We start from the raw sequence: 23053 nt of genomic DNA, 5'->3' as shown, positions 1-23053 counted from the left end.
GTTATGCGGTTAGCTTTATGTGACTGCAGAAGAGGTGCAAAAGCAGTTAATCTTTGAGGTCGCCCCAAGTACGACTTGGGACGTGCAAAAAATGGTGAGAATAGGAGCCCAAAGTATTTATTCTATGTTTATTATTGTGTTATATGGCAGAGTACACTTTTCTTAACGGTTACCGAACTGAATTAAAAATCGAAATGGGTAACTCATGTGAAAAATATGAATAGCGTTCGTGTGGATTTTAGATCGACGTAGAGACGTTTTTACGAAGTCAAGACACAATAAACCCAATGTTAATCATAAACTGTTCAATTTGAAAATCCCTCTCCATCATAATATGTTTATTGCATCAGTTACATTGAACAGTGTCAGTGGGAGATTGAGGGGTATGTGTTTCACTTAGGTACACGGTTAAGAAGTTTCTAGTATAGTGGTTGTACTGTAAAAAAATGCTAGTTTACATCCACCGTATACTTTTAGGGAAGTGAACTCAACTCTCCCTAGTTAATAAAACCAAATCGTAGTAATACAAGACGAGTGAACGCAATGCTCGTTGCTGTCACAAAATAATAAGTGCATTATACTTGAACTTGGCTACTGCGCACAAGGATAATAGTGACACAGGGAAGTTAACCAGTTGGGTATACAAGAGATTATATTTATTTCTATTGAGTCGCCTAACCAGGAAAAGTTGTTGGACAAGTTAAAGGCTCTTGAAATTTAAGTCAAGCCTGCGTATAAAAGGAGTTTATTTGCTCTGGCTGTTTCATGAAAGTTACAACAAAATGACAAAGAGTAAAGTCATCAGAATATTCGTTTAAATTAATCATGAATGATGCTAACACTGTGGGAGTTGCCAAAATTTATCTGCAAGACTACACGGAGAATAAAGTCCCAAGAAACTTGCAAAATCAAAATTATAGAATTCAAAATTACAGATTACAATAAATCAAATCGGCAACACAGTTTTCGTATTAGAAAAACACAAGTAAGTGAGCTGTTTAGATTATGCGTCGCACTAGTGCAGATTTTGAACTTATATTTCCTCAAGAACAGCAAATGGAATGGTGCCGAAAGCACCAGACGAACGGTAAGACCAAGTAGCTCAAAATTTACTCTCCAGGCAGTAGCCGGACGCCGGCTGATTCTCCCTTCTTTGCTCCTTCCCAAATCCTCATTTCAAAACACTCTACGTGGACGAGACGAGTCAATGCTGTAGCCAATGTGACGGAAAAGAATTGTTGCCAAATTCATGAAAATGCAGGGGGAAATCACACATAAATTCCCTCCTTTTACGTGCAAGATGGACATTTTTAAACCTGTAGCTGGTACTGGGCCGAAGCAGTGTCTTCACTATTGGTCAGCCTTACACGCTAATAACACTGTCTAGCCAAACTTCTTTGGTCAAGACCCAGTACTGTTATCTGAGGCGGCAACTCGGGCCGTACATGTACCGATCTTACTATTAATTTATAATTTACTAGGCTATCTTATGGGCCCCCACACATTAGATGTAGTAAGAGCGACATGAGTTGACCGTGGCCATTCCCCCCACCCCCACCCCCTTCACCCCCACCCACCCACCATACAAAGTACTAATCGCAGTGTTATGAGCATTTTGTGTCCACTGTTCTGTTTCAGATTTCTATCGCCCCCACTGACCCAAAGCTGTGACACAACTACCTGATGAAGTGTTATTATTTTATCTGTACAAGCGGATGATTCAGTGATTAATAACAATAATTGCACTTATATTTGAATGCATTATGAGACATAAGCACTAGTGTTTAACAATTGTTTTGAATGACTTTTTCTTTTATTCATTGCATTTCATTACAATAGCCTTAATTTAATATGATAATCCTCGCTACAAATGCGTAGCACATCTGAACGTGGTCATCTGTACAATTTGCATTCGCGAATCTATGTTACTTCCATTTGAAATTTATACAATGGGAGCTGATTAGTATGAGGCACACACGCCCATAAGTGCTCGGGAGTGGAAGACAACTAAAAAATATTCCACCTCCTATATCCTCTAACCCCACAGTGGCCAACAGTGTCCAAGCTACTTACCCTCTATGCCTCTGAGGCAAGCAAACAACTTTATTTAGCTGAAGGCCGAGTCCACCAGCGTCAGTTAAAACAGAGCAAATTACAAAAATATTGCTGATTCTGTAAGTTTTTTATTTTTATGTCTTTTTACTGAGCAGGAAAACTATACTCTTCAGGCGCTCTTAACATTAGCTGTTTTTTCATTCGGCTGTTAATTGCTAAAGTATATTAACAAAAGATCGTTCTGAGAGCCATGGGCTGCGCGAATATCTTATTGGGCAGCAGTTTACGACTACTGGTCTGGAGCGATGCAATTCTTCTAGCTGAACCAAATTTTAGAGCGAACGTGACTGACTCTCCCACACTGGTCAGATGGCGCCTCAGTGTCTTGCTATTTGATGTTCGTGCAGGAAGGCAAAAATGTCGAAAAATGTCGTGTTCAGTTATGATCCGGGGACTATAGAGTGGGCGTGGAGTTCGTTGACCACAGGGGATGCCCTTGCCCGCTCGATTTTTAAAAGCTGTGGAGCAGTTAGCTACCCGACTTCTGCGAGAACTGCACCCATCCCCAAAGGCGGCGCTCTTCACCCAATGAGATTCACAGGCTGCCTTCTCCAGCCCAACAAAGGAGGCCGTACAGACTTTTCTAGCGACGCACCACGGGGGCAAGGGTAAAGCCTACCTACCCAAGCACACAGCTCTAGTATTCTCACTAAAATAAAGTGAATTAATATCGCATAGTGATATGTGACAGTAATATCAGAAGTGACTCGTTTACCTATGGAGTAAGCTGTCCAAAAATGCTGCCTAAAATTGACTGATGCCTAATCAATACGACAAAAAACAACAGCTCAGAAATCTTATTGAGCCAATGACTTGTTTGTAATATTATCAAACGACCGGACAACTTGCAGACTGCGAAATTATTGAGGCTTTTGTTCCTATTGCTCCGGTTGGAACATCGCGCTACCTTCCTGTTGCAAGAACGTCGAAAGAACAGGTCTAACAACATTCAGCACGTACCAAGCGATGGTTAGGGCCCCTCCAAAAACACCAAAGGTGAACGAGAGTTGTAGCTTATCACACCCCAGACCATAAGGCCTTGTTTGGGGTCAGTGTTTCTTGAAAGAAGTCACTCTAAAAGACAGCGCTCGCCATGCTGACATCGCACGCGCAAACGACCATCTCTAGCGTGCAGGCAGAATCTTCTTTCATCGTTTAAGACCACGACGCGCCATTCCATCTTCCAAGTGATCCTCTGAAGGCAGCAATGCAGCTGTGCACGTCGATGCTGTGGCATGAGTGGAAGACGGGCTTGAAATGTGCGTGCCCGTAGCCCTACTGCTTATAACCGGTTCTCAACAGTTTGTGTTGATACGTCAGAGTTCACAAGTCCTCTTATATCTGCTGTGGTACCGGTACGATCCACCATTGCTGCCTTGTAATACGAGAATCTGTGCTTGTGGATGTCTTTGGTGTGAAAATTTTCACGTGACCACTGTTGCACAACTAATCCAGCAAGTCCAACTTGTGTGGCAGTTCTCCGAAAGGACCATACCGCCACTCGGAAGGCCACAATTGGACCCATTACAAACTCGCTCAGTTGGGGCTTGAGTTCATATCCATGGCAAGGTTGCCTGCTTGCTTCACATGTTTGTAGCACACTGAGCCTTATGGCTGTGAGTATTCCCTATTAAAGGATAGATGCAGATGGCGCTTTGGTAGCTATGGCACTACGCTATCTGTAGGCGGACGGCGCTGAAACCATTATCAGTACATCTAATACCACCGTCATCGGATCAAAATCTAAGCCGTCTTTCCAGGTGTATTCATTTTTTCTGGCAGTGTGCAACTGTTGAGCAACTGACCGCCCATATGAACCAAGTGGCTGCCAACTGCGTCTCCTTAAGGGCCGTTCACCGAATCTTCCTGCGTATATGGCTCACAACAGGCGCCTGGTTCATGCACTGCTGATCATCGGCGATGAAGGTTGGAATTTCCGCGCCAGTAGCCCAACTGAACATCTACTGAGTGGCGACAGGTGGCCCTTTCAGATGAATCACGTTTTATGCTCCATCGGAAAGACGTGGCATGTATGACGTGAAACGTCTTAAAGCAGTCACACTGCAACAACCATCGAAGGCTGGAGGAGGGGACTTTCTGGTCTGGGGAATGTTTTCTTGCATTCCCTGGGCGACCTCGTCACTCTGGAAATCACAATGGATCAGCAGAAGTATGCATCTGTTATTGGAGACTATGTCCACTCCTACATGCATCCAGTCGATCGTACAGACGGCGAAAACCACCCAGAGATGCGTTATGTCACGGCTGCTCACATAGTTCTGTAGGAGTTCTTGGTTGGCGAGTAGCACGAGTCACTTCTTGTCCCATCATATCCCACACGTGCTCGACTGGAGTGGGGTCATGTGTGGGGTCCACTCCTACATGCAGTTTGTTTTTCTTTGGCATGATGGCATCTACCAGCAGGACAATGCAACGTGTCACACGGCTCGCAGTGTACGTGTGTGGTTCGAAAAGCACCAGGATGAGTTAACCGTACGCCCCTGACCGCCAAACTCCCCGGAATTAAACCCAGTCGTGGATCTGTGGAACCACCTCTATTGGGCTGTAGGCGCCATAGATACTCAACAGAAACCTAGCGCAGCTGGCCGCGTAGCTGGAATCTGCGTGGCTCCACATCCCTATTGGTACCTTCCAGAACGTCACTGACTCTCCTGCGCGTCTCGCAGCTGTCCGCGCTGCAAAAGGTGGTTATTCAGGCTTTAGACACGTATTCATATTAATGTAATTGGACACTGTAGACGGAATGGCCATCTAAAAACGATGATAGTCTTATATTCTGTAGTGCGCAGCATTTGGAACCTTGTATTGTAGAAGTAGAAATTGATGCGAAGATCGTGCTAATAGTCACAGTATACTGAGCTCTAGCTGGTGATTTTGAGTTATTTATGAAATAAATAGACGCATTATTAAAGCTTTTAACTTCTAAACGGAATGATGTAACATTAAACGGACATTTTAATTTAAATATTTAGGCATTCGTATTCTTCATCCAGGCTTTAAGTCTCTATTCATTTGTTATATTCAGCATCTCCTTCCCAAAATTTACAAGAGTTGTGGAAACAATGAGTACTGCTATTGAGAAATTCCTAGTGACACATCGAGACTGCAAAGCCATTGTGCAAATACTTGTAGCTAAATTATAAGACTAATTAATTAAAAAGGAATCAAGGACTCTAAGAAAAATTTTCGAAACAGAGACAGGAAAGATGTACAAAACACACTCGTTTTGAATTTAAAATGTGATATATTCTGTAGCATGGACTACTGATCCCGAGAAATAAACCGATCGAAAATAAGTTAAACGAATTTTAAATCCTGATTTTTAATTTTTTTGTCATTATTAGTCGTCATACGGAGATCAACTGTCACTGCTACTAAACACAGGGGTAATGTTCCATGGTAGAATAGCACTATCCAGTGTCGTTCCAAATACTGATTGATATTGCTAGATGACTTTTGCTATATGGACAGGAAAATAACTGATAATAGCTGAAGCAGAGAGGATATAAAATGTAGATTGGCAATGGCAAGAAAAGCGTTCTGAAAAAGAGAAATGTGTTATTATCGAATAGAGGCTTTTTAAATACGCTTCTACAGAACAGTGCTGAAGATTAGATCGATACATTGCGTAATTAATGAGGAGGCACTGAGTAGAATTGGGGAGAAAAGAACTTGACTAAGGGAAGGGATCGGTTAATAGGGCTCATTCTGAGACATCAAGGAATCGTCTGTCTAGTACGGAGGTAAGTGTGTGAGATAAAAATTGTAGACGGAGATGAAGAGACGAGTACAGGAAGCAGGTTCAAATGGATGTGGGTTGCATTAGTTATTCAGAGATGGAAAGGCCTGCAGAGTATACTAATAGCATGGAAAGCTGCATAAGATCATTCTTCGGACGGAAGACCTCAACGACAACATTTCATAATAACTTGGTGGTTGTGGTGGGGAGGGGGTTTGGCGGGGGGAGGCGAGTGACCGACTTCAGATGAAATTTCTGGCGATGTCGCTCGTGTGTGGGGTCCTTAAGAAGGTGGGTGCGTGATGTATTCTGTACAAAGAGGTATGGAGGATACATTGCGAACAGCGTTTTCTATGTCCCACGCCACATGCTGCAGCTTTTGCGAACCCTGGTTACTGGAAACGCTAAGGTAAGCTCCACATTCGGCCACTTACCACTCCCAAGAAAAATTCGAGTGTTCTGAAAACTACAGATGCCGCTTGTTAACGTAATATTTGAAGTGTTTGCTTTATGCCACCCACAATGAACACTACAGTACCTTCACCATACCTAAACTGAGACGAAAATCAACGCTAAATTCTTCACACGCACACTCCGAAGCACACGCTACAGACAGATGGAGCAGAAAGACGTTATTGGTTACAGCGTCGCGTGCTACACTGGCCTTTGCTACTGTGAATTCCCGCGCCAGCAGCTTTGTTCTTTGCGCATAACTATAACGCTCTCCATTCTCCATTCGCCGCAGGTGGTGTTCTTCGGCGGCAAGAACCCCGGCGTGCACTACAGCTACTACGAGCCCCTGGAGCGGCCGGCAGACCGCACGCCTCGCTACTCCTGGGAGTTCCTCGGCTGGCAGGACTGCAACGTCGTCTGCGGGGGCGGCACGCAGGTCAGAGGGCTTTCCCAACACACGACTCACACCTGTTTTGAGCCACACTGAAACAGTGATTATGATCGTTACTAAATGAAAGGCGTTTTGTTTTGCACCGTACGCGCTTCACTCCTTTTTATTTATGAAGCAACTTCCGCGGCTTGCAATAGATGCTCGCTTTATTTACACAATAACTGCATTATATAATGACTCGAAATAAGTTACTACAGGGTGGGGCAAATAAAAGTGACCCGGAAAGCATAGTTCCAGGGTACAAAGACACGCATCAGAGAAAAAGAAATACAATACTAATCTGACTATAGCAGGTATTGACAGTGACCCCAATCGACTCTTGGCACTTTTGGGCCCTGGTTAGCAAGATGCTCAAGGTAGATCGAAGCTGGACTTCTGGAATTGCTGCAGTCTCATCCGAAATGCTGTGCTGCAATTCTTGAGGACTACGAGGACTGTTGCGATCACCTTAAACTTTAGGGCTCCCCAGACAAAGTAGTCGCACACTAACAGGTCAGGTAGCCTGGGTGACCAGACTGACCTCTGCTAACTATTCTGTCAGGTGTGAAGGTTGTGTAAATGTGCTCCAAGGTTCGGCCGGGTGTATGGGCAGTTGCTCCATTCTGTTGGAAGTAACTAGATCTTTTCCTCCTCCGTTACTGTCGCCACAAATGGTTTCAAAATATTAGTAATGTAACGCACCGATGTCAGAGTCGGATGAAAGATGGGATCAATAACGAGGCGTGCAGACACTGTACACCAGACTCCAACCTTCTCATCATGCAGTGGCGTTTCGTGTAAGTTATGCGGATTCTCCGCTGCCCAGAACCCTTGATTCTGTGAATTGACACGATCATACAGGTGGAACTACGCTTCAGATGTAAAAACAGATCCATGTCCAAGCTATTCATTGTTATCTCAGTGAATAGCCACTCAAAATACTAGAGGCCTGAGGAGCATCTGCTGGTTTACATGCATGGACGACAGACACTCGGTAAGGATCCATGCGCAGGTCCAGGTGGAGTATTCGTCCGCCTGATCGACGTGATGTGCCAGTCTCTTGCGACAGTCGTCGGGATGATTTGATGGGACTCTGAAGCATTTTCTGATGAACTGCAGCCACATTTTATGGTGTGAGGGCACCTTTCGGAATGTTTTTTGACTTGTTAAAAACAGAGCCTATCTCATGCCATTTTCGGACTAAGCTGAAACTTTGACACCACTCAACTTCTCAGTAAACAAATGATCAGACCGTTTCAAAAACTTTGTTGTCCCGTAACTTCCCACAACGGACACCAGCTGTTCAGACACAGACTGCACTACGCTCTGAACCGGTGTGGATCACATGGCGGGAGTAAACGGGGTATACGCATCGCGAGGTGTGGTTACATGCATACATTCACGTCCAATCGCATCCACTCGTTCGGACCAGTTTTATTTGCCCCGCCCTGTATGTTATAGTTTTTTTAAGTTTTTGTTGTTCTCTGATTGTCAGGTGGTGAACAGCTACACTCCTGGAAATGGAAAAAAGAACACATTGACACCGGTGTGTCAGACCCACCATACTTGCTCTGGACACTGCGAGAGGGCTGTACAAGCAATGATCACACGCACGGCACAGCGGACACACCAGGAACCGCGGTGTTGGCCGTCGAATGGCGCTAGCTGCGCAGCATTTGTGCACCGCCGCCGTCAGTGTCAGCCAGTTTGCCGTGGCATACGGAGCTCCATCGCAGTCTTTAACACTGGTAGCATGCTGCGACAGCGTGGACGTGAACCGTATGTGCAGTTGACGGACTTTGAGCGAGGGGGTATAGTGGGCATGCGGGAGGCCGGGTGGACGTACCGCCGAATTGCTCAACACGTGGGGCGTGAGGTCTCCACAGTACATCGATGTTGTCGCCAGTGGTCGGCGGAAGGTGCACGTGCCCGTCGACCTGGGACCGGACCGCAGCGACGCACGGATGCACGCCAAGACCGTAGGATCCTACGCAGTGCCGTAGGGGACCGCACCGCCACTTCCCAGCAAATTAGGGACACTGTTGCTCCTGGGGTATCGGCGAGGACCATTCGCAACCGTCTCCATGAAGCTGGGCTACGGTCCCGCACACCGTTAGGCCGTCTTCCGCTCACGCCCCAACATCGTGCAGCCCGCCTCCAGTGGTGTCGCGACAGGCGTGAATGGAGGGACGAATGGAGACGTGTCGTCTTCAGCGATGAGAGTCGCTTCTGCCTTGGTGCCAATGATGGTCGTATGCGTGTTTGGCGCCGTGCAGGTGAGCGCCACAATCAGGACTGCATACGACCGAGGCACACAGGGCCAACACCCGGCATCATGGTGTGGGGAGCGATCTCCTACACTGGCCGTACACCACTGGTGATCGTCGAGGGGACACTGAATAGTGCACGGTACATCCAAACCGTCATCGAACCCATCGTTCTACCATTCCTAGACCGGCAAGGGAACTTGCTGTTCCAACAGGACAATGCACGTCCGCATGTATCCCGTGCCACCCAACGTGCTCTAGAAGGTGTAAGTCAACTACCCTGGCCAGCAAGATCTCCGGATCTGTCCCCCATTGAGCATGTTTGGGACTGGATGAAGCGTCGTCTCACGCGGTCTGCACGTCCAGCACGAACGCTGGTCCAACTGAGGCGCCAGGTGGAAATGGCATGGCAAGCCGTTCCACAGAACTACATCCAGCATCTCTACGATCGTCTCCATGGGAGAATAGCAGCCTGCATTGCTGCGAAAGGTGGATATACACTGTACTAGTGCCGACATTGTGCATGCTCTGTTGCCTGTGTCTATGTGCCTGTGGTTCTGTCAGTGTGATCATGTGATGTATCTGACCCCAGGAATGTGTCAATAAAGTTTCCCCTTCCTGGGACAATGAATTCACGGTGTTCTTATTTCAATTTCCAGGAGTGTATTTGGAGCGCAAGTTTCGTAAAATAACATTTCTGTTGGGTTCTGCTTACGGTTTTGTGATATTATTACGTGTTTGTCGTCCTGGAGTTGTACGTAGTTGCCCTGTGTAGACCAGGAGTCTGATTTTCGACATTTCGAATACTTTTCAATTGAACACTTCACTTTCACTGTGTGTTGGTTGTGTGTGTTTTTCGTTCGTCTTCTGTTTGTGTTGTATTGTCTGTACGTAGTTCCTTTAGTCGGACAGTTTCAGGCCCCAACCGTAACATTGAGTATAAAACTTTTTCTCTTTTTTATATGATAAAGGGGCAGCCAGCAACACTAATTTTGATGGATGCCACTTTGGCATCCTTGGCCAGTTTTTTTTTTTTTTTTTTTTTTTTTTTTTTTGTTAGGTAATTTGTGTTGATATGCTCTTGTTCAGGATTTTGAAATGTTCCAAAGAATACTGAAAAATAATTAATTACTCTTTAGTAATAAATATTAAACTTTGAAGATTTTATTTGTTTACGACTACCACTACATTCCATTTTCGTACATCAGGAGATTAGTATTATATGTAAATTTTGTTAACAAAAATAAAATAGTATGTTAAAATACTGCCTTCACTGTATTTTGTTTAATGTTACATTTTTTTGCACATTACGTTATGGTATCAGTGAAAATTTTCCTCAAGAGTGTCGCATGTCAAATTGTCAATTTCATCATCAACGTCACTTTCATCATTGCTGATGGAGTCCATGCCACTTCTTGTGGCTGTGTAAATATTCGTACATGTCTCTTACGATGCATATTTACAATATGTTGTGCAAGATAAATTGTGAGATTTGCAACTGCAATTACTTCACTCGCATGTTGTACATATGCTGCTACTAATTCCATCAATTGAGGAGTGCGTAGAGAACTCATTCCATTTAAGGGTATACATGGGTTATACTTCACTTTCAAACTATAGTCACTGAGCATAACGTAGGGGGTGACTACAGCTCTGCTGATATCTAGTGTGTGTGTGTGGTTTGAGGTTTTCGGGCGCTAAACAGCGTGGTCATCAGCGCCCAGTAAATGACTCGAAAGTGAGAACGTTTTCTAATGTTCTGCAGAACTTCGTGTGTTGGTGGAAGTAACTTTACGTTAGATAAGATTTCTCTCTTGGTTCTAAACAATGGTTGTCGAAGTGGACTCATTGATTCAGTTGGCCTATCGTTATCAAAAAATATAAAAATTGATATCCAGCTTTCATTATTTGATGATGATCAATGTAAATAACATTGGCAGTGTTTTGTTGCCTCTCAGTACTAGCCAACGATCGGTCTGTAGACGACGCTGGCTGTTGATGCGATGTCGAGTTTGCGACCTGCGGAAAAGCAGTCACTACGAGCAGCACCCAGTCTCCAGCTTTAGTATGAGAAATTGTCACGAGGGACAATAGGAACCTCAAGACTTTTCAGTTGGAACAGCTAAACACACTTAATCTTTCAGTTGCAAAATTCGTTTTGGATTTAGTGAAGAACAAGGCGTTACCCAGTCTCTCACGCTTTTGTCGAAATTTCGTATGACGTTCAGTTATTCGGCATAGTATACATAATCTCTCCTCTCTCTCGTTCAGTACGTCACACTTTTAATTTGTAAGTGTCATATTGAAAACTGACGAGCCAAAACATTGTGACTACATGCTTAATAGTGTGTTGCTACACCTCTAAAACGTAATACAGCAGTGATTGTGAGTGAGATGGATTCGACAAGTCAATGGTAGGTTTGAGCAGGTATGTGACACCACATGTCATCGCACAGGTCACACAATTCCCCTGAATTACGGGCCGTTGGTTTGTGGGCACGGAGCTGGCACCCGACAGCGTTTCGCGTGTGTCAAATAGGGTTCTGGTTGGGTGAAATTGGTGACAAACGTGAGTTAACTCTCATGCTCCTGAAACTACCGTAGCCCTATTCCAGCCTTGTAACACGGACAGTTACCCTGCCTGAAGATACCATCCCTGCCAAAGAAGATACCAACGACGAAAGGATGCCGGCAGTTCATAAAAATATTCACGTATTCTACAGCTGTTATAGTGAGTTCCCTTGCTATCACAGGTCCTATGGAAGGCCCGTGAACGTCAGCCACAACATAATACTGAACCCACTGACCTGCGTCCATGACGTGGTATCTCACTCATTCATGTGGACGATGTCGTAACCGGACATAACTATCTACCTGATTTAACAAGAAACCTGATTCATCACATTAGGCGCCACGTTATCACTGATCGATGATCCAATTTTTAATAATATCATGCAGGCCGCAAGCATAATTGACGGTGTTGTTTGGTCAATATGGCAACGCTTAGTGTCGGCTGCAACGGATCCGCGTGTTCAACGCCGTTTGTTGTCGCCTACTCGTGGTTTAATCGCGCTTCAACGACTTTCCATGGATGGTCATGATAGTAGCACCAGATTCGCCGTTTCCGAGATGCTCCTTCCCAATCACCAAGCCATAAGTACCTGTTCTTTGTCAAAGTCGCTTTAGCCGTGCGGAGTGGCCGTGCGGAGTGGCCGTGCGGTCCGGGGCGCCATGTCACGGACTACGCGGCCCTCCCGCCGGAGGTTCGAGTCCTCCCTCGAGCAAGGGGGTGTGTGTTGTGGTTAGCATAAGTTAGTTTAAGTGGTGTGTAAGTCAAGGGACCGATGACCTTAGCAGTTTGGTCCCTTAGGAATTCACACACATTGGAACATGTGAACAAAGTCTCTTATGTCAGTGGATATCCCCAGTTGCAGCCTGTATGGTTGCTAGAATTATTTCCCATTCGTCTAGTCCACTTACACAAGGACTGTCAGTACTCAGGCGTGTGACAAGAACTCACATGTGTCCCGCAACGAATTGCTTCCGAGATACAACACATTTCATATACGACGGCGTGCTGAAAAGTAATGCCTCTATATTTTTTATTCTGTTCTTAACATCGGTTGAGGTACGACATGTCATAGGTATTACTCTGTCAACTTTCCCGCTTCGCTGACACAAGTTGCAAGCCTCCGCCGCTAGAGGGCCACGAACTGTAGCGTGTAACATGGCAGTGTGTAACGTAGCTACGTCGGTGAGTTAGAAACAGCATAGTTAATCGAGTTTCTGAAAGCATGAATTATAAGAGTTTGTGCACACATGAAGCACCGTCTCCTTCGTCATGAGAGTGTGAAGCGTAACAAGCGCTGTATCCTGTGTGAGTGTGCCGGGACTTACCACTGTTCACTGCTAGTAGCGCCACGTCACCTTAACGCGTATTAATTATTAAGTATAAAAATTAAAAGTAAAAACTTCCATTTCAAAATTTGCCAACATGTATTTCATTGCAATAACGTTTTAAATTTCAAGTCTTAATGTAATGAAACTAATAGTTTCCATAAAAATGCAGTTTTAAGAAAAAATAAGTGGCGATAAATAATAAACCTAGAAAGCCAGAATTTGGTCAGAATGTGCCCATGGAGGTCAGAAACAAGTGAAGCAAGTTTCAAAGCTAAAGAATTAAAATTACAGCCAGAATCCACGTACTTAAGAAAAACTGAAGGACCTAAATATTTGACTTAGAAACGCAAAAAATTGTTTTATGCTGCAGTTTACCCTAAAATCGTAACTAAGAGACCTCGTTAAGCTACCTCTTATAATTTTTGAGTAACTTAAGGACAACCAAATTTATACCTAAAATATGCCCATTTATAGTAGATTAAATATTTGTAATTTTAAGGATAGAAAATTTTGGTTACGGCACATGATAAAACCTACTAAATAATTGAGCTATACCAAATTGTAGGACCGTAATAGTAATAACATCCAATACAAGTTCTATTAAAGGTATAGTTCAGAGGTAACGATCTACTGTTAGTTCCACCATAAAAATTCTAGAAGGCAAATTTTTTATTCAAGCGAGCTGAAACTCTTTCTGTGCTTTCAAACAACTTAACAGAAGACGTGTGAAAATTAAGAAGATGCTAAATTATTTCATAACTTTGTTATTAAGGATTATGTGACCGAGAAAGCGGTCGTTGAAGGCGGATAACAGATGTTCCCTCGGCCGTCCGCTGCGGTACATATATAAATAGAGCCCGCCAGGCAGGAAAAAGGCCTGTGGAAAACCTCCCGTATCCTCAGGTTCCTTAAACCTGGGAAACCGCCGTCCGCCGTCTCCTCCTACCGTCCCATCAGCCTTACCTCGGTCTTCAGCAAGGTCCTGGAATCTATCCTCACCCGCCGCATCCACCAGCATCTCCGCCAGCACCGCCTCCTTCCCGTCACCCAGTGTGGCTTTCGGCCATCCTTCTCTTCCGACGATCTTCTCCTTCACCTCACTCATCTCCTTTCCGAACAGCTTAATTCCCGTCGCTCCGCAATCTTCCTCTCCCTTGACCTCGAACGCGCTTATGACCGCGTCTGGCATTCCGGTCTCCTCTTCAAGCTCCAAACCTTTGCCCTTCCCATTAACTACATCCGTCTGATCGGTTCCTTTCTCTCCCGCCGTCCTTCCTATGTCACCATCCATAACACAGATTCCTACACCTTTTTCCCCTCCGCCGGTGTGCCCCAAGGCTCCGTCCTCTCCCCGCTTCTGTATCTTTTGTACACGGCGGACATGCCGCCGCCGTCGCCCCCCGTCCACCTTCTCCAGTTTGCCGATGACACCGCCTTCCTTGCCCTTGCCCCCACCCTGCAACGTTCCCAACGCCTTCTCCAATCCCATCTTGACCGATTCACCGCTTGGTGTAACCAGTGGTTGCTCAAGGTCAATCCTTCGAAAACCCAGGCGATCATTGTAGGCAAAACCACCCCTTCCTTCCGCCTCCTTGATTTCTATCTCACCGTCTATGGCCGTCCTATCGCCCTCACTCCCACCCTTAAGTACCTTGGCGTCACCCTCGACCGTCGCCTCTCCTGGACTCCCCATCTCCAGACGATCCAAGCCAAGGCACGTTCCCGACTCCGTCTCCTCGAGCTCCTTTCCGGCCGCACGTGGGGTCTGGAACCCTGCGCAATCCTCACAACCTATAAATCCCTCATCCGCCCTATCCTTTGTTACGCCCATCCAGCCTGGATCTCCGCCCCCCCTACCTTCTATAAATCCCTCCAAATCCTTGAACGCCATGCTCTCCGCCTTGCCTATCGCATCTGTCTCCCCTCCCCCACGCGGATCCTGTATGATCTCATCCCCTTCCCCCACCTCCTCCTTTTCCTTGAAAGGATACGGAACCTGTACACCTCCCGTAAACTTGATCCTCCTCACCCGCTCGTGTCCCCGATCCTCTCCCACCCCCGCCCGCTGCCGCGCCTGTATTCCCACGTCCCACCCCGTCTCCATCTCTCCACCCTCCTTACCCTCTCCCAAGGTGGCTTCCGCCAGCTCCCCCTCCCTGATGATGTCCTCCTCCCCTGCATCTACCCCTCCTATCAACTTTGATCCTCCCCCCCACCTCCTGTGTCCTTTCTTTCAGGCACCCTCCCTCCCCCCCCCTTTCCCTCCCCTTCTCTTTCCTTTCCCCCCTCCCTCCTACCCTCTCCTCCGGGCTTCCCTCCCCCTTCCTCCCTCCCCCTCTCTCCTTTGCCCATGGCATCTCTGCTCTCCCCTCTCCCATTTCCCCTTCCTCCTCCTCCACCTCCTCTCTTGGCAGGTCCCCGGACTCGTACACGCTGAGTGGACATTCGCGCGCCGGAGATCATCGCCATCAGTGTCTCGTGAGTGCCGTCATGTTTAGTGTTCAGTGTTCCCGTCATACTCCATTGTTCACCTGTGCCATCGCCATCTTCAGTGTTAGTGCGTCGTGACAACAGTTTGTAGTGAATTATCGTCGAGTGTGAACAGCTCCGTGTTTGTCTTTATGTGTCTACTGTTTTATTATCCACCGTTATGTCACATTTGTGTATTCTTTCTGTTCTTTCTTTATCTCCTCTACGGCTGAAGAGCGGCGTACCATGCTGCTGACAGCCTGCCTGTTTGTACGGGTTTGAAAATAACAATAAAGAAAAAAAAAACAGGAAAAAGGTTCACTTCGCATTCAGCCACTGGTAGATCTACATCTGTTAAACGTCGGATCGCGCTCTGCCCCGGATGACGTCAGAGACGGGCTGTGACAAAACGTGTATTTTCTGTAATAACTGACAGTGAAATCGCGAGGACTGTACACCATCCTGGATCGCTTAGATTTTGCTAAAGTAACTGTTAGTGTGCCGTCCGTGATAATTACAAATCCGCGTGACAAGTGGTGAGTATTATTTCCACTTCTGTGGCGAGCATTTATTTTGGACATATATTTGAGTATTAGTAGTCAGGGCGAAGGACTATTTGGTAGGAACGTACCGTAGAGATCGCCTCTGAACTGACAAAAGTGCTAGTTAGAATAGAGAGATTTACTGTCAATTGAACATAGTGACTTAAATTGTTGTACGTGAGACAAAAGTGCTGTTTAGAATAGAGAGATTTACTGCCAATTCAACATAGTGACTTTCAAAGTGTTGTACATGAGACTTCATTCAATATATGTTTCAAATAGAACTTTATACCTTCATTTATAATCATAGTCCAGATCCCGCTAAGTAGAAAGAGAATAGAAACATTTCTTTCAGTGGGCTGGACCAGAATATGCAGACTGTAAACTATGGTCAGTATGTTCTCCATCGCTTTCCGGCTGACCACAAAAGTAGTTGCCAGGCTCGCGTGAGAATGACGGCGAACAGCAACAACTATCTACATCATTAATCATTTAAACCACCGCCCCACAAGTGCCAGACCCCACACGAGAGCTGCGACACCCGCAACAGTCCAACACATTGGCTTCACTGCCATCGATCATCCTCCATTCACTTCCGACTTACCCCCATACAATTTTCATCTCTTCCCAAAACTTGAAGAACACATTCGAGGACTTCACACTGAAACTGTTGAAGCGGTGCAAGCAGAAGTGAGATTGTGACTCGGTCAACAAAGTGAGACGTTCTACAGTGGCAGTACCAATTAAAGTGCTCTTATTTGGAGAAATGTGTTCGTCGCCAGGATGACCAGGTGAAATAAATATGTAGACATGAAGTATAAAGATGTAGAATATTAATAAAGTGTGTTTTATTGAAAAACATTTATTTTTGCATAAATTTAGAGGCATTACATTTCAGCATGCCCTCGTACATTTGTTTCTGGGCTGATGGTATGCACGTATGTGTATTACCCACCCAACCTCTTTGACGTTTTATTTTAGCCCAACCTCACTCGTTGCTTTCGTCCGCTTTGTTCAGGACGTATATCTGTCGTAGGCAAGGGAGTGGACCCAAAACTCAGCACGTGGTACTTCCTTTATGGTCTCTCCCAAGTCACTCTACTTTTCTACCTTTCCAACATTGTTTGAATTATTCAGCACGATTGTTTGCATTCTTTTTGTTACGTGTGATTCTACCTAGTTGTGTTTAAAGCCTACAATGTCATAAATAACAAAGTAAAATAAATGTGTCCTGTCTCGGAAACCATTTGAAATACTGTACAGATGCACATGGAATTTTATTCTTCAAATGAGCGTTCCTGTAACATCCCTGTACATCGACTATTCCTCTTGAGACACCCTGAGTACCTTCCGTAATGCATCAAACTCCCAAAACGCCACCAGGCGACATTCAGTCTCGCGTTGTGTACTATAGTGACATTCACATTTACAACTTGTGGAATGTTAGTGATGAGCAGCACTGCGCTTCCTGCTGTGTCCGCATCTTGAGTGTCGTCGGTGTTGACAGGTGGCGGAGCCGGTGTGCGTGGAGGAGGGTGCTGGCCGTGTGAGCGACCAGTCCTGCCCCGCCGAGGACAAACCGGCGCCGCGCAGCCGCGTCTGCAACGAGCAGCCGTGCAAGATCAGGTGTGGCCTGGGGACGTGTCTTACCGCCAGTAGTAGCTCCGCACGTGCCACTGGACGTTAGGGAGCGACTGCGCTGCGTAGGCACGGACGGACATTTGACACCGCTTCAAGCTACGCAGCGGCCAATTACGTTAAAAGCTATTCACTGTTGTTGGCAGGAAGTGAACAACTAGCAGGCAGTCATAACATATTCGACTGTAGCATTCTAAACAGTTTGAGGCTGCAGAAAAACATTCAAAAAAAATGAAACTTCCTGGCATATTAAACCTGTGTGCCAGATCGAGACGCGAACTGGGGACCCTTGCCTTTCGCGGACAAGTGCTCTTCCGACTGAGCTACCCAAGCACGACTCACCACCCGTCCTCACACCAATTCTTCCAGTACCTCGTCTCCTACTTTCCAAACTTCACAGAAGCTCGGTCAGTGGAGTGCTTGCCCACGAAAGACAAAGGTCTCGAGTTCGAGTCTCAGTCCGGCAGACAGTTTTAATCTCCCATGAAGTCTCATATCAGCGCACACTCCGCTGCAGAATGAAAATTTCATTCTGGATACACAAGATATGTTCAAGACATTACCTAATTTGTGAAAATTTGTATTTGTGCTGGTGTGCCAACGAAGAAAAATGGAGCTGATGAAAACCATCGAAAATATTAAATTCAGCGAACAGTGTGTAGTTGAGACAGTGGCATCTAAACACATGATCTCTATATGTAAAAGGCAATGCCCTGACTGACCGACTGACTCACTGACTGACTCATCATCATCGCCCAGCGCAAGCCGCTAAAGACAGAAACTTGAAATTTGGAGAAGGTGTGGATCTTATAATGTAGGCGTCGTTGAATAAGGGAGTTTTCGAAATTCCAACCTTATGGGGGTGAAATAGGGAATGAAGGTTTTTTTTTTAATATCGCTATTAAGGCAGTTTTGAACTAGACCTCTGAAAATTGGTATTTGGTTTCTTGGAATATAGAAATATGTGTTTCAGAATTTTTGGAAATTTAACCCTATGTGGGTGGAATAGTGGATGAAACCTTTTTTCGAAAATATATCATTTTTACAGAACTACTAAAGTATTTTCAGGCTACATCTATGAATACTCCTATTTGACTTCTCAGTTACAAATAAAAAAAAAACACGTCTTTCAGTGTTTTTGGAAACTGAATCCCTAAGAAGGTGAAATACGGAATGAGATTTTTTTGTGAAAATATTTTATTATGAAAGGATTTTTAAAGCTAAATATAAGAATATTAAAATTTGACTTCTTAGTTAGAAATTAAAAAATGTGTTTCACTATTTTTGGAAATTCAGTCCCTATGGGGATGAAACGGGGGATGTAAGTTTTTATGGACGTATTTCATTGTGCAAGTATTTTTTAAGCTAAATATGTGAAAATTTGTGTTTGGCTTCTCTGTTGGAAATAAAACGTACGCCTACCACTTTTTTTCGAGATGCAATCCCTGCCATTGTTTTTCGAGATGCAATCCCTAACGGGGTCAAAAAGGGGGTGAAATGTTTCATGAAAATTTTCCATTAGGAAAGCATTTTTAACGTTAAATCTTTGAAAATTGTCGTTGGCTTCTCGGTTAGAGATGAAGAAGTACCTGTTTCACAGTTTTTGTAAACTCAATCCCTAAGGGGGTGAAGTAGAGTCACACTGATTCACTGACTCATCATCGCCCAACCCAAACCGCTAAGGAGAGAAACGTGAAGTTTGGTAAGAGCGTAAGTCTTATACTGCAGGCGTCGTTTAAGAAGGGATTGTCCGAAATTCCATTCCTAAGGGATTGAAATATTCGATGAAAGCTTTTTGAAAGTATGTCGCTGTTAAGGGAATTTTGAATCTAGAACTACGAAAACTGGTATTCGATTTCTCAATTAGAAAATAAAAAATACGTGTTTCAGCATTTTTTGAAATTCAAACAGTAAGGGGATAAAATAGTGGGTGAAAGTTTTTTGAAAGTAAATAATTACTAAAGAGCTACTAAAGGAGTTTTAAGGCTGCATCTATGACAACTGGTATTTGACTTCTCGGTCAGAAAAAAAAGTGTTTCAGTGTTTCTGGAAATTCAATCTCTAAGGAAGTGCAAAAGGAAAAGAAAATTTTTAGGAAAATATTTCCATACATGAAAAACTTTTAAAGCTAATTTTTTTTAAAACTGGTAATTCACTTCTCGGTTAGATGTAAAGTAATATTTCTTAGGGGATGAAAGTTGCTGTGGAAATATCTCCAGAAGAACGCAAAAGGCATGATTAAGAAAAACTTTGCATTCTAGCTACCAGAAACATGTTTTGGTCAGAAGTACATTCGAAAAAGACTGTGATTATATGGTCTTAATTAGCATGAAAAACTTAGAAGGTATTGCAATTTGTGAACAAAAAATTCGATTAAATAAAAACATATTCTCTGAAGGCCATATAGTCTGTGCGAGCAAAGCAGCGGGCGCTAAGCTGGTCATAAACATTAAGCAACTGTAGAGGTGGCAAAACGCGTTAAATAAAAAAGTGAACAGTGGTTGGTGAGAGGAGCAGTTCGTGAAAAATACAAACATAAAGCCTTTTTGAACAAACAGCTCTGCCTAGCACACGTGAAATTAAGAAACATTTTACCTCATACTAAGTTAGATTCAAAATTGATTACAGTGACCAACTATGTGCAGAGAGAAGTTGGATTAAGCAGGCAAAGACATATCAAGATGCTTAATGCGCTCATTAAAAAAGTATATAACTGTGAAGAGAAAGGTGTACCTCAATAAAATTTTAAGTTTAATGAAAGATTGACCAGTCGTACTGACAAATTTTGATACTAGAAAGTAGTTTTATTGCATAAATGAATAGCCTATAACATAACTCCAACATTTAATGATACTAATATTAAAGCCATAATTTAAGAATCAGCGAGGTTTCTGGGAATTGCTTTTCACGACAAACTTATGTGGCTGCTGCATCAAAACGTGTCGCCATGCACTAAATATTTAGGACCAACCAAAGTCTCAGCCTCTACGCCATGGAAAGATACTGGAGCACATGAGGCGACGTCAAGAGAAGAAATTTCCCATCTGATCAGATTCCCTCAGTGCCCTACAAGCGTTATAACTAATATATCCAGCAAATAAAATTTTCCAACACATATGCAAATCCCTCGTTGCAAAGCAAAAGAAGTTTTCTATCACTTTGATAGGTACCAGGGCATATAGGAGTTCGAGGGGATGAGTTATCTAGCATATGCGGCATCCAAGAGGGCCTGGGAGGAGCCTAATGTGACACTATGTGCCATTTCCTTACCAGCTATCATTTCACTGTTGGGACGAAAAGGTATAAAATTGTGGGAACGGGAGTGGCTGGCAGTGAGGGACAATACATTGCAGTCGATGGAACCAATCATCTGGCTGTGGTGTACCTCATACCAACCCCAAAATGATATTGCGCGTAAACAAACGGCTGACTATAACACAAATGGAGCAAAGATATTAATATTTTTTGAATAATTTCTTGAAGCCTTCAGCTGCCATTTTCTTTATTTCCCGTATGATTGTACAATTTCGGCCTTAGGCCATTTTCAAGCATTTTATGGATAATTTTTTGGTAACAGATTATGTCATATACGTCGTTGCTCCTATGACATCATGTTATGCTCATGGTCATGATGAGCATAACATGATCTCATAGGAGCAACGACACATATGATATAATCTGTTATCAAAAAATTATCCATAAAATACTTGGAAGTGGCCTAAGGCCGAAATTGTACAATCATACAGGAAATAAAGAAAATGACAGCTGAAAGCTTCAAGAAATCAGTCAAAAAATTCGTCGCAGCTGTGGACCCTATCGCATTGAAAATTAATATTTTTGTTTGGGTTTAGTCTACGGTACATTGGCGGTCTTAGTGTGTCACATAGTGACTGTCTCATCCTTTCTTAGACCAGAGATCAGCCAGTCACATGTATTTGTCGTAGCATCTAAATCACTTCTTTTTTGAACTCTGTCTCTAGTTTAAGAAATTTTAAGAATTGACATCCTATATACCTGCGTGTGTATGTGAATACTTTAGCCTATACATAAGAACCTCTCTGGCATAAATAAATTATCGATACTATTTTCCTTTGTTTCTTTTGAGACTTTGCTTAATTTTAAACAGAATCGTTCACGAAAAAATGCTTCGCCTTACTCACAGATTTGTGACACTCAAAATGATACTTATGGAAGCGATTCATAAAATTGGCAGGTTCCCACTATCTATTAACAAGCAAAATGAAAAACATTATTACAATTAATTTTTGAAGCCTCGGCACTCTTCTTTTTCTATTCTAGAGCAACCACCACGGCACAAATTTTGGAAGCAAGCAAGTATTCCCATACGCCTTTGTGGAACTCAGTACACTAATGTTGTGGTATCCTGTGTTTTAATCACTGTAATTAAAAAGCAACGTGGTTACATTATTTCATGTGAACTCAACAAAAGTTTCAAATTGCCCTCATGACTCTGAGTTTTATTTTTTATCGCAAACTTATTTCTCAATACCACTTTGACCACATAAAAAAACCGCTTAAAACTACTTGTGTAATGAGGCTAAAAATGCATCTGTCTCATAGTGGTCTCATGTTAGTCGCCCTCGGTCAACGACATCGGCCGCTGGTCTCTACCTAGAAGTTACAGCTCGTAGGTACCTCGAGGAGAATGCTGCAGAGCTGTGCACTGCCTTTTTGGAGACAATTGCGATGGGCATATTGAACCAGACAGTATGCAATAGTCGTCATACGATCACTTTGGCCTACAAACGTCCATTACAAGCAACAATAAAAAACAATAAAAAAGAGGAAAAAGCAAAACAAACAAGCATTATGGTGGACGAAGGTGGCTGCAAAGTGAACACCTGTGTTGGAACCTGGAGCAATCGCGTCGGGTACACTTCACCGACGAGTGCAGCATTTGTACTGTGTCTGATGATCGAGATACAAATCAGTCTGTTTCTGTACAAAAGTAAATGCGCTGCCTGACTGACTCATCATTACCCAGTCCAAACCGCTATGGACAGAATCCCGAAATATGGAGAGAGCGTTAGTCTTATACTATAGGCATCGTTTATGAAAGGATTTTCGAAATTTCTGCCTAAGGGGATGAAACAGAGAATGAAAGATTTTTTGAAAATATGTTGCTATTAAGGCAATTGTGAACCTAGAAGTACGAAAATTGCTGTTTTGATTCTCGGTCAGAAGTACAAAAATATGGGTCTCGGCATTTTTGACAGTTTAACCCGTAAAGGGGTGAAATTGTGGGTGAAATTAATGGATTTTCAAAGCTAAATCTATGAAAGTTGGCATTAGATTTCTCGGTTAGGAATAAAGAAATATGTGTTATTTTACAATCACTACGACAAATCGGCTTTTTCAGAATTTCTTAGAAAATTAAACCGCACTTTATTACACTATTTTGTCAGTAGACCTAATATATGTTTATAAAATTATTTTTGTTGTAATTACCACGCAGACA

At 43.8% G+C, this 23053-nt stretch overlaps 1 protein-coding gene across 1 annotated transcript in view; it reads left to right on the top strand.

Annotated features, from left to right (window-relative positions):
* Positions 1-23053, top strand: part of LOC124623033 (A disintegrin and metalloproteinase with thrombospondin motifs 7-like) — a 449137-nt gene that overhangs the window by 373328 nt on the left and 52756 nt on the right. Inside the window, exons 15-16 of the mRNA XM_047148825.1 lie at positions 6621-6764; positions 17444-17562. Of these exons, the coding sequence (XP_047004781.1) occupies positions 6621-6764; positions 17444-17562 (263 nt within the window). The remainder of the gene's footprint in view (positions 1-6620; positions 6765-17443; positions 17563-23053) is intronic.

This window comes from Schistocerca americana, chromosome 7 (assembly GCF_021461395.2).
Source record: "Schistocerca americana isolate TAMUIC-IGC-003095 chromosome 7, iqSchAmer2.1, whole genome shotgun sequence".
NCBI lineage: Eukaryota > Metazoa > Arthropoda > Insecta > Orthoptera > Acrididae > Schistocerca > Schistocerca americana.
The sequence above is the reverse complement of the archived record's forward strand: the minus strand, read 5'-3'. Positions and strand labels throughout refer to the sequence as shown.